The sequence below is a fragment of the Schistocerca piceifrons genome, chromosome 2 (genome assembly GCF_021461385.2).
Source record: "Schistocerca piceifrons isolate TAMUIC-IGC-003096 chromosome 2, iqSchPice1.1, whole genome shotgun sequence".
Classification (NCBI taxonomy): Eukaryota; Metazoa; Arthropoda; class Insecta; order Orthoptera; family Acrididae; genus Schistocerca; species Schistocerca piceifrons.
The window spans coordinates 733,006,167-733,023,772 of NC_060139.1; the positions used below are offsets into that span (position 1 = coordinate 733,006,167).

At 36.5% G+C, this 17,606-nt stretch overlaps 1 protein-coding gene across 3 annotated transcripts in view; it reads right to left on the reverse strand.

The window, feature by feature from the left end:
• LOC124774940 (sodium-dependent phosphate transporter 1) overlaps nt 1-17,606 on the reverse strand; it is a 320,719-nt gene that overhangs the window by 23,437 nt on the left and 279,676 nt on the right. For 2 of the 3 annotated variants that reach the window (XM_047249635.1, XM_047249634.1), the window contains exons 9-10: nt 16,833-16,889; nt 1,892-2,160 (exon numbers count right to left, since the gene is read on the reverse strand). In XM_047249635.1, the coding sequence (XP_047105591.1) occupies nt 1,892-2,160; nt 16,833-16,889 (326 nt within the window). The remainder of the gene's footprint in view (nt 1-1,891; nt 2,161-16,832; nt 16,890-17,606) is intronic. The other variant, XM_047249636.1, reaches the window with a different exon arrangement.

Sequence of the window (17,606 nt, forward strand, 5' to 3'; positions counted from 1 at the left end):
AGAAGCTCCATAAGCAGGGTGAGCTGGAATTTCAAAACCCCTCATCAGTGCCGCAAATACCCAAAACACAAAAACGTGGCACTGAAACCATAAAATATGGAGTACAGAGGAAAGTCATTTGGTCATGTTAGTCTTGTTTCACACTGTTCCTTCTGGCTAATTTGCTTGCCAAGAGTGAAACACGGCAGGCTTTCAGTGACGATCTGGGCAACCTTATGATATTTGATGGGCTCGCTCTGCAAGGTGACTGCTAAGGATTATGTGACCATTGTGGGTGATCAGATCCATCCCATGGTAAAATGTTTGTTCCCCAATGGAGATACTGTGTTCGAAGATGAAACACCCCTATTCACATAGCTCGCTTTGTCCAGGACTGGTTTTGTTTGTACAAGAATGAATTGTCAGATTTGCCCTGGCCACAACAATGACAAGGTCTCAATATTGTAGTGACTTTGTGGTCTACTGTAGAGAGAAGTGTGCATGATCACTATCCATGTTCATCACTGGTACCTGAACGTGCCACTATTTTCAAGGACAATGATATAAATTCCCTTGAGAATAGTATAGGATCAGTATTTATCTATTCTGAGATGGCTCGAAGCTGTTCTCAACATCAACAGGTTTCCTGCACCATATTAGGCATAGTAATGCGTTGTGTTTTTGGTGTTTCCATATTTTGTCTTCCCCCTGCCATATAAAAACTAGCTTAGCACCCACTGCTTCGATCACACAGACTGCATGGCTTGCAGAGATTTATTTTTGTGTATTTGTTTAATTGAATTTTTATTTTGTTCAAAAATTGCAATGAGTAAGCTTTTCATGCTAGTTAAGGCCATATAACCATGGTCTTTTCTGAATGTACTTCTGACCAAAAAGCAATTCTGGTAACTGGAGTCCAAAGTTTTTGTTAATCATGCCGTTTGCATTCTTGTGGAGATATTTCCATAGCAACTTTAATCCCCTGAAAGTATTTCTTTATATCAAACTGAGAAGTGAAATACCAATTTTCATAAATGTAGCTTTAAAAGTTTTTTAAAATATCAAAAGTTTTCATACCCTGTTGCATTCCCTTAGGGTCAAATTTCAGGAAACACTGAAACATACATTTTCTTTCTAATTTATTTCTAACCAAGAAATCAAATACCCTTCGTCATTGTGACATAGCCTTAAAAGCCGTTTAGTAGTTGTTTAGTAATTACTTATCTTCAAAAAACTTTCACCCACTATTTTACCCCCTTAGGGGTCTAGTTTCCAAAAATGCTGAAACACATACTTTTTACATTCTGGCCGATAAACTAAATACCAGTTTTTGTAGTTCTAGCTTCAAAATTCCCTTAATAATGAATGACATACTTTCAAAAAGGCTTGTATCCCCTATTTCACCCCCTTAGGAGTAGAATTTCAAACAGTTCCTTCTTAAAGGATCCCTGCAGTATAAGATCCACACCTTTTCGAAACTTCAAGTTTCTATCATTAAAGGTATGGACTGGGGAATGATGAAGCATTTCACCCCCTTAGGGGATTAACATCGAAAAATAGTGACATGCATATGTTTTATTTCTAACAGAGAAGTTAAATACAAATTTTCTTTGATTTAGCTTAAAAAATGCTTTTTGTAATTAACAATACCCCAACAAGGCATCATTAAATGACTTGTTATTGTCTTCAACTGCCGACAGTAAGGTCACATAAGGAGAACAGGCACAGCAGCATTTGCTGTGAATTAATTTACTGTTACTATTAACAAAGGGATTAAACTATAAAATCCTCTCCACATAGGTGCCAATATCAAGGTCAAGTGTAAATTTGTATTTAGAGTTAAATCTGTGACAGCCTTATTTCTAGATTCACTATGTGTTAATCTATAACAAGATTAATGAGGATTAATCACCTTTGTAGCCCCAATCGCTGTTTCAGCAAGTAGATAACCATTCAGTTTAGTATTTGTATCATTTGGCTGAGGCAATGGAAAACAGTATGTAGTTTGCCCATTCCGGGTGCCGTTGGCTGCATTTCCAGTGAACTGAACCATTTCATTTTCATCTTGGACCAGTTGCATTTTCTCAGGTTCAGAAGTTTCTGTTATGATTGGAAGGTTTCTTTTCACATCTTCAACTGAGATACTCCGTGATGGTTTGGGGCTTGGATCACGTGAAGATTCTGGCAGAGATAGAAATATGTTATATTAAGATACAATCTTATGCACACAATATTTTGAAATTATCACGTAACTGCAACAACAATAGAAATAATTCATCAAGAGGAACTAAATCAAAACATAGGACTGAAAAGAAGTAGGAACTATAGCAATTTGTGTTCCTTTAATGGAGCTAAACAGCTGTTCAGGATACACTTTATACTCTCAAGGACTTTGAAATTAATAATTTATTATACAGTGTAACTCTGTTTACTGATAATAAAAGAATGGACCACACAGAATGACCTAGCCAAGATAAAATTATGTATTCCACAATGCAAGACAATTTTCATTAACAGAATCACCTTAATTCTTTTAAATTAAGAATTATTTTATTGCTGGGTTACTGCAAAGCAGAATCAAAGTATTTAAGTTGAAAGATATATGTGAGTACAAGTGAGAACTGTAAAAGAACCCACATTTTTCTTTTGGAGAGCATCAGCCAACATCATGGGCTTATACCAGTTCTTTGGATGTACCAAAGAATTACTATATATTTTTATGGTAGCCAACATGGCTATTCTTAATAAACTGATACAGTGAAATAAACGGCAAATTTAGTATTAAATTCCGTCAACTGAATTTTTATTATGCCAACATACTATTTAAAACAGCAGATAAAAATTCTGCTTGATGCCAACCTAAGAGTGTCTCCATTCCTTCCAAGCTAATTATGTAAGTGTAGACCAGATATGGCTCAAATTCAAAGATACAGTAACGACAGCAATAGATAGATTCATACCGCGTAAGTTAATAAGAGACGGGACTGATCCACCATGGTACACTAAACACGTCAGAACACTGTTGCAGAAGCAACGAAAAAAGCATGCCAAATTCAGAAAAACGCAAAATCCCCAAGACTGGCCAAGTTTCACGGAAGCTCAAAATTTAATGCGGACATCAATGCAAGATGCTTTTAATAGTTTCCACAATGAAATATTGGCTCAAAATATGGTAGAAAACCAGAAGAGATTCTGGTTGTATGTAAAGTACACCAGCGGCAAAAAAACAGTCAATACAGTCACTGCATGATTAGCGATGGAAATGTTAGCTATGATGGTGCCACTAAAGTGGAGTTGCTAAATACAGTTTTCCGTAATTCCTTCACAAAAGAAGACGAAGTAAATATTCCAGAATTCAAAACCAGAACAGCTGTTAGCATGCGTGACATAAATGTAGATATCTTAGGTGTTGTGAAACAACTCAAATCACTTAAGAAAGGCAAGTCTTCCTGTCCAGATGGTATACCAATCAGGTTACTCTCTGAGTATGCAGACACAATAGCACCTTTCTTAGCAATCATATACAACCACTCACTTCACCAAAGGTCTGTTCCTAAAGACTGGAAAGTAGCACAGGTCACACCAATATTCAAGAAGGGAAATAGGAGTAACCCACTGAATTGCAGACCCAGAAAAGTGCGATGGCATCCACATAGGTATTAAAAGAAATCCGATAAATTTTGGGTATACAATAAATCCCACAAATCTAAGGGCTGTCAATTCGACTAAATACCTAGGAATTACAATTACGAGCAACTTAAATTGAAAAGACCATACAGATAATATTGTGGGGAAGGCGAAACAACGTCTGCACTTTGTTGGCAGAACACTTAGAAGATGCGACAAACCCACTAAAGAGACAGCCTACATTACACTTGTCCATCCTCTGCTGGAATATTGCTGCATGGTATGGGATTCTTACCAAGTAGAATCGACGGAGACCATCGAAAAAGTTCAAAGAAGGGCAGCTCGTTTTGTGTTATTGTGCAATAGGGGTGAGATTGTAACTGATATGATACGCGAGTTGGGGTGGCAGTCACTGAAACAAAAGTGGTTTTCTTTGCAGTGAGATCTATTTACAAAATTTCAATCACCAATTTTCTCTTCCGAAGGCATAAATATTTTGTTGACACCCACCTACGTAAGGAGGAATGATCATCATAATAAAATAAGAGAAATCAGAGCTCGAACAGAAAGATTTAGGTGTTCCTTTCTCCCAAGTGCCACTTAAGTGTGAATTGCAGAGTAACCATATAGATGTAGACATAGATGTACATTTCCAAGTCACAGCATCATCACGGCTTTTTGTTCTTATGTGGACCTTTATTACGATGATGACATAACAACATAATGGAAAGCCCTGATGAAGATGTGACTCTGAAATGCACTCTGGCAGAATAAAAATGCTTTAAGGACAGTAGATGAAATTGATTAACAAGTTTTCAATTAACATATATCATTCAAAATTATTTTGGTATTGACAGCAATAAAACAAGTAGTTGAAGAGACTAATGCAGGGGCACACCATATTTTCAGCCAATCACCCAGAACTTCTAGCCACAGTAAGCACCCATCGTTGCCGAATCTTCACCCTCCATCATTACAACTGCACTATGTTTCAGTTACAAGGCACATGGTTTTCTGTGTGGTATGACTGTATGATTTAATATCAACTGGTTATGAGTGTTCATTTTTTATTTATTGTTACTATTGATCGTGTGTTTAGTGTGGTACCGATCAGTGTCAGAGGAAAGTTCATCAAATACTGAGAGTGTAACGGTTCAGCATCACCCTATTGCCCACGAAATCACCACCACATTAAAGTCAGCTAGAGAAACGGTAAACACATGGCATGTCTACTTTGAAATGAAAAAGATAATGGTTCTCTGCTTCTCTCCATTAGTAAGATGACCAAAGAACTATGGCAAGTTCAATACAAATATAAACATTGTTGTAATGTACTGTTGAAGAAATGTTTAAGGAGTAATCTCCAGGAAAAGAATGTTCAAATAAGCAGATTGCTGATTTCAAGTCATTTCCTAGGGATGTAAAATTCATGATGTCCAATATTATTAATGCAGAAGGAAGCAGACAGTGCTTCGAAAATCATTACCTTATATGCATGGTATGGCATTTTTAAGTAAGATATGCCACAAATTTCAATGAAGCGGTATGGCTTGATGAAACATGGCTTTTTTCTGGGCACATTCTCAAGCAGGGCTATGAGAATTGCACAAAGGAATAGCTTCACTGACTTCATGCAAGGAAGATGGGTTACTACTGGTGCATTCAAGCACCTTGCCACATTCTCTCCCAAACTTTTTTCCCCGATTTTTCAACCCAAAAGACAGAAGATTACAATAAAAATGACTGATGATATGTATACAGAAAGTTATTTTTAGATTTTTTAAGGCCGAACATGAAAAAAAGCTGCCAACAGTACTGTATCTGGAGATGCTCCTTAGAATTCTGCTGTTGTCAACAAAGCATTACCATTAGTAAACATTCGAGAGGACAGTGATTCAAATCCATCTCCAGCCATCCAGATATAGGTTTTCCATGATTTTCCTAAAAGGGCCCAACTTATTTCCTTCCCCATCCTTGAAACATTCTGAGCATGTGCTTCATCTCTACTGACCTCAATGTTGATGGGACATTAAACCCTAGTCTTCCTTCCTTCCTTCCTATTTAATATTTTCTTGTCTGTAACCACTACATCTTCATGAACCACAGTTCCTACAAAAGAAATTTGTGAGGTAACAAAGACATATAGCACACCAAAGAAGCTGTGATGAAACAATGCTGAAATCTGAAAGGAAGCAATTGATGTAGTAAAAGTAAGGCCAAATAAAACAATTTTGGAGAAGAATATGAAGAAAAAGATCATTTCATTTCATAACAACACTAACACTCCAAGTATTTATGACAACAAAAAGAGAGGTCAGTAGAGTACTTCCATCGTCACCACAGAAACAACACACAAGTAGGTTCAGCTGTAGGTTTGGAGTGTGCAGTTTACAGTGGTATATGGTTGACTAACGAAATCAGATATTTGTAAGTTTTGATATTTCAATGAGACAATTGTTGTCAGCCATAGCCAAATGAAGTTCAGCACAGCGATTGAAGCTTAACCATTCACCCTGACAAACACAAAAGTTTTAATTTTATATTTGTTGCATTAGAGAATAGTAGGTTGATTGGAAAACTTAATAAAAGAATGATTATGAATACTAATTATTAGTTACTTGTAAAGAAACCAAATGGGAATCAGGAAGCCTTTTTGCATGTGCTAGCAGAGTATTAATGTCCTACCTAGCTCACATTTTCTTGTGTGGAAGCTCCCACAGAGTCGGGTTCTGGGCAAATAAAATATTTACATCAGTTCTCCACATATTATTAAACACTGTTGTAGTAAGTGAAACAAATGAAAAGATAGTTCAGCTCTTACAGAACGAACTAATTTCATTTCAGTCTCTGTGCAGTGAATAGTGCAATGTTAAGTTTTAAAGTCATGAACAAGTACCCTGAGGGAAACAGCTGTACCCTATGCTGCCATCTGCTCCTATCAAAGAGTCAATCATTAAAAATGTTGAACAAAGTACAATGTCTATTAATTTTTCGAAACAATTTTGATTTTTTGTATCAAAACAAAACATTGAACTTGGTGAAGGTTAAGTCATCAAGGTGGCTACCGAAGTTTGTGTGAATATTTCTCTGTGATTATTTACACATAAAAGAATAGGCTGATTAATATGCAGCCACTACTGAATACTTTATCAGAATATTGCCTTTTCATCTTGGAGACATAAAAAAATTATTGATGACAAAGAACGAAAAACAGTCTACCAGATGAATGGAGTACAAACTCATTTTTCCTATAAAACAAATTTTGTACCATACCAAGGCACTGACACAAGTCAGCACACATATATAATCTGCCAAGAAAGCTTAACGCAGTTACTGTACTTAATCTGAAGCCCAAAGCATACAAGCATTACACATTCATTTAAGGCCACAATTTTGTCTACATATAACAAATCAAAATTAAGGCAGAAATAGAACTTACAACTGAATGAGATACATGATGAATTGTGATTTTATTTCGATGTTGGAAAATACATTTTGCCTTTTTAGTGTAGCAAAATCAAATACAAAGGAAGTGAAGTAACAGATGAAACTATCATGCAGCACAGTTCCTCCTCAGGCAGTTTTTACTTACTTTTTAGTTTCTTTTAAGCAATGTGATTCGGACACAGCCATGCACATCACAGTATGTCTAAGGCATATGTAGCTACTAACAATAGCTCCCAACAGACTAAAAACAACAACAACAACAACTCAGCAAAACATACACATATTTTGTGACAAGTATTAGTATATCCAATTATCTTTAAAAATTTGATGCTGTGTTCCATATTTCTGACATGTTTTGCTTCTGTTAGGATCTCCCCTCAATGAGTTAATGGAATGAACAACGCAATTAATTTAATAATGACCATTTAACACCTTGCCACTAAAGCAACACAACTTTTTACTGGTGAGCATCTCTTCAATTCAACAGTTTAACATGTTCAGCTATGTAAGTTGGAGCACTACTACTTCCAACAAGCAATGTTGTAAAATGAGAGTATTAGTATTTTCTTCAACAATATACAATAGAATCAGAAATATAATTTCAGTTCTTTGGCACAACTACAAGAAGAAATTTAAAAATAAACAACCCTTTTTATTTAGAATTAAGTAAATGCAAAACTCATTCATTAGGAGGATGCTAGTGATGCTGAGCTGATCTACAAAATAAATACTTTACAAAATGCTTGCATGATCCATTCTCAAGTATTGCTTTTCTTATTGTGATATATATTAGGTCCAATTGAGTGATTTGTTATACGTTAAACTGGTTAGTAATGAAACATTACAGGAGTAAGTAAACCGATAGGTTACACTGCAAGAAATGTATAGTGAAGAAAATGAAGGAGTGGTCTTAAAAATTTGTAAACCCATCTTTGAAGAAGATACTACTTGTTCTCCCACACATGTAATGACTAGAGATTAAATCAGAAACATTAGACTGCATAAATGCAACTTTTCCTTCCTCCCAACATCTGTGAATGAAGTTTGAGGGAGAGGGAAGAAGGGCATTACAGAAACTGACAGATGTATGAATGAAATACATTTTAACTTCTATTTGCTTAAGTTTCTTTCACCTACTTGTTACAGAAGAAAAGGTCAACAATGCAGAAATGCCTGAACGATGCATGAGAATTGATTTTTTAAAAACACAGTTAATGTGTAAGAAATAAAGTGGAAAAAAACAAAGCCAATGCAATGAACTGCACACAGACCTTGCACAGCGAAAATTTCTCACTGGACTCACATTCCTAATTTCTGACTGGGCCAAGGTGGATATAAGAAATAGTTTTAACACATTTCCTTCATCTGTGAAGCGGAATGTATACATTGTTGTGTCAGTATTATCATGTGTTCTTCATTTTGTTCAGTATTCAACAGCACAACATGAATTACTGACACAGTCATGCATTACTGCACAATACTGTCTTCATTAAACTAACTTGATTATAACATTAACATATGGAAATTACACTCCAGTTTTCCTTTATGAATTTTATAATTACCTTATCATATAGAGAATGAATTCATCCTTTTTCTTACCAAGACTTAATTTTGATTGACTAGCTGTGGGAAACACTTCAATGGGCCATACAAAACACAAAATGGACAATAGTAGCCTGGAGGCACACTGTGGTCAGCCAAGTCATGATTTTGCCTCTGTTTCTATTGATGCCTGGCATTGAATGCATCAACAGCACAGTGAAGGATTTTACCTGCAATTTGTGGAGTGGGTAGTCAAGGCCCAAGGTGTTTCAGTGATGTTCTGGAGATGTTCTTTGCACCAGGGTTTTGATCCACTCATTCAGGTTAATGTGAACATAAACCAGTATGTTTTATTTCAACATTCTTGATGACTGTTGCGCTTTCTTCTAAATCTTCATAATGATTGCTCTGTGGACACTCCTATCTTCGAAGATAACAACAGCTGTGTTAAAAGGTTTTCTGACAAACACCCTGGCACCACACTGTACCTAGAATGATTCTTCTTAAATTACCTATATTCATCCCATCCATGTGCCTGGGACCATTTGGAACAGTAGATGAACAGCAAAGGACTTGGAATAGCAGTTAAACAGAATGGACAGTGTCTTGAAAGGAGAATATAAGATGAACATCAACAAAAGCAAAACGAGGATAATGGAATGTAGTCGAATTAAGTCGGGTGATGCTGAGGGAATTAGATTAGGAAATGAGACACTTAAAGCAGTAAAAGAGTTTTGCTATTTGGGGAGTAAAATAACTGATGATGGTCGAAGTAGAGAGGATATAAAATGTAGATTGGCAATGGCAAGGAAAGCGTTTCTGAAGAAGAGAAATTTGTTAACATCGAGTATAGATTTGTGTCAGGAAGTCGTTTCTGAAAGTATTTGTATGAAGGGTAGCCATGTATGAAAGTGAAACGTGGATGATAAATAGTTTGGACAAGAAGAGAATAGAAGTTTTCGAAATGTGGTGCTACAGAAGAATGCTGAAGATTAGATGGGTAGATCACATAACTAATGAGGAGGTATTGAATAGAATTGGGGAGAAGAGGAGTTTGTGGCACAACTTGACAAGATGAAGGGACCGGTTGGTAGGGCATGTTCTGAGGCATCAAGGGATCACAAATTTAGCATTGGAGGGCAGCGTGGAGGGCAAAATTCGTAGAGGGAGACCAAGAGATGAATACACTATGCAGATTCTGAAGGATGTGGGTTGCAGTAAATACTGGGAGATCAAGAAGCTTGCACAGGATAGAGTAGAATGGAGAGCTGCATCAAACCAGTCTCAGGACCGACGACGACGACGACGACGACGACGACAATGGCATCTCATCAATGAATGGCTTCGGCTGGGTATGCCATACCTACAGAAACTTATGGACCCTGCTCCATGCCAAATGCTGTGTCCTGGGCTTGAATAATTTCTTTGTTCAGTCTGCTTGTAATAAATAGGCAAAGACTAAATCTGGTTAGATGCCCATAGCAAATAATTAAGCTAGAGCCTATAGGAGCAACACCTAGTACTACTACTCATTTTATTGATTGCAAGATGACAACTTCTGAAAATGTGGTGTCAGCAGAAAGGAAAAATATGTACTATGAAAGAGTTTTTTGTGCAGGTTACAGTTACCTACAGAAGAACGCTGTCTACAAGCACAGACAACAAGCACACCCTGAACCGATGGCTTACTTAGTGCTGAGACCCCTCTTACTCTTCGTACTCTTAAGGTGATTCAACAATCATTGAGTCACAATGACTTAAGATTGCAGCTGACATACATTGTTAGAATTAAAAGCTTGTCAGAGGATAAGCTTTTCTTTTTTCATTATCTGGATCACAAGGAAGGTATAAATCTACATACTACACCCTAAAATGGTGCACTATTAGTTGGAGTGGTGAATGTGTGAAATACATTGATGTGTGGCATCTGCAGCACTTGTCAGTCACAGCTGTAGAAGATTTACACAGGAAAATGGAGCACAATTTGGCTACTATAATCACGTACAGCTATTTGTGGAGCCAAAATGGCACTACAAAACCTTACAGCTTTCAGTGTTTCAGAGAAACCAAAGGTGAACAATAATACAACTCTGTCTAAATACCTCATAAGGAGACACCTGACCACAACAAAAAAACATGTCAAGCAATTGCTATACTAAATTAAACAGTGGAAAGTGGTCTGCAAATGATCTGCACAATTTGATTAATTTCACAGAGTCATCATAATGAAATGCATTTCCAAGTGCTACAATCACTGGAGAAGTAAAGAACAGAAAGAGTTAATGGCAAGGAAAAAACTATTTTCATCGCAGCACCAGTTTAGGCAGTTTGCATAAGCTTAACTTTGGTTCACTCTATCTCAGTCAGATCTCATATTCCAGTTTTGATGAGATAGTTCACGGGTGAGAAATTTGGACACACCACCCTCAAGATGTTGAGAGCAGTAACCATGGGGAAAGGGTGACCCCAATGTGTATCAATCACAGAATAAAATATTTTAGTCGATTAGTATTCACTATTTGTTTAGATATCATGCAACCTAGTGTGAGGATTGCCAATTTTTCATAGATGAAAAAATACATCAAGAGTTGAAGGTACCTAGGAGCATTTCCTATGCCCAACCTAGATAGTTATATAAACCATTACTGTCTCCAGCATTTAGATCTCCATCCACAGGAAAACAAGTGCAAAGTCAGGTACAAAAACAGACACTGGAAGCAGAAGGCAGTTCAAACAATTACACTTTATGTGCATTTTTAAGGTGGCAGGTGACATACGTTGTTAAAATTTTATCTTCTAGCTCATAAGACACCAATTTTGTCTGATGCAGATTCTAGTTTGGAAGATGCAAAATGTACAATCTGATCAACAGAATCTCCTTCAATTACAGATGTCTATCCAACACATTCCCTCCCATGACAAAATGAGAATGTGAGAACAGAGAAAAATCTCATCAATAATTGACTTTCTGCTCCAGTAAACACAAATGCTTCCTAGATGAATGCTGCAAAAATTAGATTTTAACATAACTGAGATCACTGTGCTCTCCTCTGCAAGAGAGAGTTTGATATCGACATGATAGATTACTAGAGAAACGTTAACCCCAGCTCACAAATAACTTTGTAAATGATGCTTTATGCCTCACTTCTCTCCACTAATCTAAAAGCAGTCACGACATCAGTGCAAGAGTCTCAAAAGATTACCATATATTCACTATACATGTTAGTTACTGATACTGTAGTCTCACTGACATCATCATACATCTCACCAACAGATGCTCTTTAGTGGGGAAGTGAGGTCGAACAGTCAACTAGCTGTATTCGGGTATGTATAAAATGTCCAACAATGCATAGGATGAAAAATAACAATATTATGAAAAGGATAGTTGCTACTCATTGTATAGTAGAGATGTTGAGTTGCAGATAGGCACAACAAAAAGACTGTCACACAACAAGCTTTTGTCCAACAAGGCTTTTGTCCAACAAGGCTTCTGTCAAAAATAGACAACAGGGGATCATACTGCTGACATGATTCACAATGTTATGAAGCATCAAGTCTTCCATCTACCTTTAAATGCTCTATGTTCCCAGAAGGACTGGAATCCAACTCTGCTATCTGAGAACCATGTGGCAACATACAAGTTAAACTAAACAATCTGGCAACCTTGTGGACAGCAAATTTGGAATTACATCAAATTCGTAAAAAGCATAAGGGGCTGGCACAAATAACCGAACACTGCAAGCTGTTCCACTAATTCTGCAGAGCATATGGTAGATTTCGCTGGTAAGAGAGGGGGGAGGGGGGGAGATTTTACAGATATTGCTGTAATCCCGCTGTAATGTGGATGACAATCCCAAGGGTCATAACCACATAAATAGTAGTATGTGGATGTAGGCTACTGTTGCCAAATAGCATTAACTACGAGAGGTCACTCTGGCTGCAATGGAGGCAACTTTTTTTTTTTCACAGATGGTTCAGGGGTTACGTTGAGTGCCAGTGGAAATGTATAGCTGTAAATGGAGACTGCTGTCTGGCAGCTTCATGCAAAGGAATAGTCATTAATACCTATGTAATTTCAACAGTATTAATAATTTAATATAGGGGTTGTGACCACTTTTGAATTACCTTTTTCATATAACACCTCACCATTATCAACTTACTATGATGGAAGCAACTACACAACTACAAGATTTCCCATGCAAACATCTCCTAATTTATATTTATTTTTCCTTTGACTTTGGCAAGGCTTATGATACTACCTTGAGGCATACCACCCTCAGACAGCTCAAGTATTGGAGCTTTCCAAGGTATCTTGCAGCCATCTTTTAACATTTCTTCCTCTCTTATTGTTATTGTAAGTACGAAGTTCCCAACGTAAAATTTTGTCGCTCTCTTAACTTGGACATTATTCACAGTTTTATACAGGTAATGAGGTTCTTGTGCTTGTGTTTTCTTATAAGCTACCCTGATTCCACTGCAAAGGCAGCTGATAGAAAAATCCTCCAAAGAAGTAACGTCTTAAGTGCATCCATCAAATACCACGTTTGCTTCACTTTTATAATGCTTATGTGTGACCCCAGTTTGATTGTGGGTGTACAGCCTCACTGAGATCTACATATTAAAAGATTTTTTTGTGCAATCAAATAGCATTAAAGTGACCTTCAGCACTTAGAATATCAGCGCAACTCGCCACCCTGCAGTAGTTTACAATGAAGCATCAGCTTTGTCTTTATCTGTTGCACTATCGCTAGTGTTCCAGTTCATCTGTTACACCAAGGAAGCAGTTTTGAAAACAATGCCCAACAGCAAGGAAGCCAATGAGTTATCTGCAGAAAGGCAAACTAGTGGCACTTGCTATGAAGCTGAATGCTTAAAGGGTTGAATATGATGTTCAGAATGGCTCCCATGCACCCAGACTTATTTTATATCTACTGGATCACAAGAAGTATTGTAATCCAAAATGGTAATTTAGTTTCAAATTTATATTTTATTAACAGTTCAGAAGAGTAATGCCAATACACATAGATGATTCTCAGCTGAGAGAGAACCTTAAGACCCAGTTTCTGCTGGTAGTACCTTCAAAATTTGTTTACTTAATGAATTTATCACAGTTGGTAGGAAGGTTCACACTTGCCAGAAGTAGGACACTCACATTCGATGCCTGGATCTTTGTCAGTGACATGAGCAGTGTACACATATCAGTACACTGCATTTTCATAGAATACTTTTTTCTATCAAGAAGGCTGTCCTTAGCTTTGCACTGTGTGTCCTGCCCTATATTTTGAGCTGTCATGTCACTAAAATTTCAAATCACTGTTGAAGAAAAAGTAACACATACCTGATACTATTTCAATTTTACCCACTTGACAGTAGTATATTAAAGTGGAGGTTTGGTTTTGAGAGTGATTGACAGCTGGCAGCCAACTGCTCAACTGTCAGTCCTCTGCAGGTCTTCCTGTAGTTATCAATAGTTTTCTGGATTGCAGCCTCTTTATAGACAACGGCAGTGTTCACAAACAGCCTCGCAGAGCTTCCAATATTCCAGTTACATGGCTTTTTTTCCATTCACACAGAATTTACACTTTGTCTTTCCTTGGACTTATGCTTCAGTTTCATTGTAAGCAATTCAAAATTTTTCATTCACAGGATAACGGCTAATGCACAGAGTTAAGTGCGCCAGCTGAGAAATCCAGAAAATTGGAAATGATGTTAACACAGTACTGCTTATTCAATGTTGACATCAATTGATTTCAGTGCTCTCTTATCTTCATACCATTCCTTATTGCTCCCCCCACCCACCGACCCCTTTGAGCTTGTTCATTGATACTTTACTCACTTCATTTGTTACCTAATATCATACCTTCGTGTTTTTATTTACTTGTGTGGTCTGGGTGACAATCAAAACAACAACAATAACAGTAGCAGCAGCAGCAGCAGCCAGTTATAAACAAACATTAGCAGATGAAAACAGCATAATGGCAACTTTTATTGAGCTTCTTCACATGCATATAAATACTTTGTTTTTATGTATTTATGAAAGGGGTGTCTACTTACCAACATGCCGAACATGTTCAAAGGCTACTTTTTGGATCTTCTGAACTGTTCTCTTTTCGAAAGTGTGTGAAATACACATGTTAAGAAAAAGAATGTGTACAGGTGCTGGTGAGAAGGAAAAGTCATTCCAAAGAATCATCGAGAAATACACATGGTGCAAGGGAGGAGTCTTAATTGGCAGTAACTCAGCGGGTGAAATTCAAACTGCACAGAATTAATGAGTTGTCAGTAATCAGTAGGGCAAATAAGAATTAAATTCTGAAGGAACTACAGGGCAAAAATGAAACTGATGATGAAAGAAAGGCAGAGAAATGGTAAGGAAAAAATGGATATAGCAAGGACAAATTGCAGTGGTAATCAAGAGGGGGGTATAAAAATTATAGAAACAGGTAACACACAGATGGACAGATAGAGGGAAGTTCAGAATGTCAAGGGATATATTTGATTAATATCTATTCCAAGTGAAAGATGAAGTACTGAGAACATCGTTGTTGACAAATGATGTTATTACTGAAACATGTATGAAGTCACTACTGGATTGTTCCCTCAAATGTTCAGCATCAACAGATTTTATTCTCCTGTTTTACAAATTCATGTCTGGCCATTTACGTTATTTGACGTTATAGCCGTCATCATAACGTAAAATTTGTATTTCAGCATAATTTCTGTAATAACAAAGTGAACTGATCAAACCAACAATACTGCCCTCCCAGTAAAATGTGACTATCATCCTTTTCTGTTTCCTTGCTGCAAAACTTCCAATCGTGGAACTAGGCAACTTAAAGGAACTAAGAACTTGAATTTCAAGTTCCTTTTAATGTTATGTATTAGCATAAATAAAATAAAGCTAACTATAATGGCATTTGGGAACAAATACTCTATACTCTCAACATTAATATCTTCTTGCCAAACGTATTCTGCACCAAAGAGCTGACACATGGCTCATTATTTTCCTATTGCAGACCATACGTCTCTTCTTGCAGGAATAGTTTCTGTAATCTAAAAATGGAAGGTTTACCTAAATCAGATCACAAGAAGTCAACACTGATAATGCTCTTTCTATTCTTCTGTTTTCATCCACCTTTCAGTCCCACTTTTAACCCTATCCCTGACTACTTCCATCACTATAAACTATTGCCTATACTGCAGAATTTGCGTTACGGTTGTTACATTCTTCGAATGCTTCTAGCGTTTATTCTGTAATTAGGTTGTTACTTCTGACAGAGGGTTTCCACTAGGCTCTTACATCTCTTACTATTTAAAACATATTTGGTTTCCCTGTTCACTGTTTAGTTCCCACTGTTGGAACGACCATATCCCGAAGGTGTGTGCGCCAACTCCATATACAAAGCACACTTATTCTAGTTTTGGACATCAAATGTAAATGATCTCATGCTTTAATATAACTTATTTAACTTCAGTGTACATTTTTGGTGTTAAGTTTTATTATCTCATTTAGAAATATCAGCTGAAGTTCTCTGTATATTTCAGCTGTACGTTCTTTACTACAATTATGTACATTAAAGAAAGGCAGGACCTTCTATAACCACCCATTTTGTGTGATTTTAGTTTCCAAATATTTTTATAGTGGATTATGACAGTTTCATCCAGCTTTTAACTTCTAAAAGGCAGCAGATGTTGGTAGATCGCTTAGCCAGTTCACCATAGGAATTGAGCAAATTGTTCTATTTGTTAATACTGGTATATAGCCTCTGCCATTTTTCGAGAAACATTGGTGTAGAAAGTAGTGTATCATGCTTCATATATGTTTGTCAAAGATTAGCAGTACAAAGAAGAAAACTATTTAAATGTGTGTATCTGAGATCAATTAGCTATTAAGCTATGCCTCCTGCAAGCACTGGATAGTGAATACATCTGTTAGCAGCAATGGATAAGATCTTGATACAGACTAGAAACCAAAGCATTAATTTTTTTAAGTGCACGCCCAGTATATTTCACAATGTGGTATCAAATAGAAAGTTAGTAAAACCATGATAAGCATTAGTATTTCCACACATATGCAAATTCATCATTGTGGCAATAACAAGCAAAAGATTTCTCCAGGTTGTTATACACTGCAAGTCACATTGTGCCAACTTCCCTGCCAGCATTACTGATAAGAGCAGTCAAATCAATTCTTGCAAAAGACATCAAATGTCAATGTTCCATCACATTTTAATTACCTGTCGAATCACCAAATGTAAAACTCACGCCACGACCTTTGTCTATACGCATCTGCTCTGCAACATACAAGCGATAAACATCACAACTAAGAGAACAAAAATAATTTATATAAATTAAAATCTGAATAACTCAAATGTTAGCTTTTCTGTAACTAAGTTACAAGCAGCAAAATTAAAGTGAATTAATGGTTAACGTAAGTTACAATGCCTAGTATCAGTGAATTCTCAATTGTTGTCAAAGAAGTATAGTTATTTATCAACACTACAGATTATATGCAGCAGTAAATATAAACCAAAACAAAAGAAATATGTTTAAAATATGAATGATTTAGTATAGAAACTATAAACTGAAATAAAAAATAAAGTGTGCTTAAAATGTGAAAGATCTAGCAGACAGCTCTTTTCACAATAAACTATGAGCAACTAATCGCCTGTTGTAACTGATAATGCTGGACTGAACTATAATATATCTGATTTTAAACATCTCTCACTAATCTGACTGGTCCAGTATGAATGAGATTTATTGCTGTTTGAAATCAATAAAGCTTCCCTTGTCTGTCTCCCAACACCTCTCCTCCTAGTTTTCATTTTCAAGAACTTACAGATTTATCAAGTTCACCCAGTTGAAGAAAATTACCAAATTTTAGCAATCTGTGTTAAATAAACATTGAATAAACAGAACCGATAATGTGAAAGTTTCAACTGCTTACTATCTTAGTAATTGACAATATAGTACGTAATATAGCAGAAGGCCTATTGTCAGCAAAAGCAGAA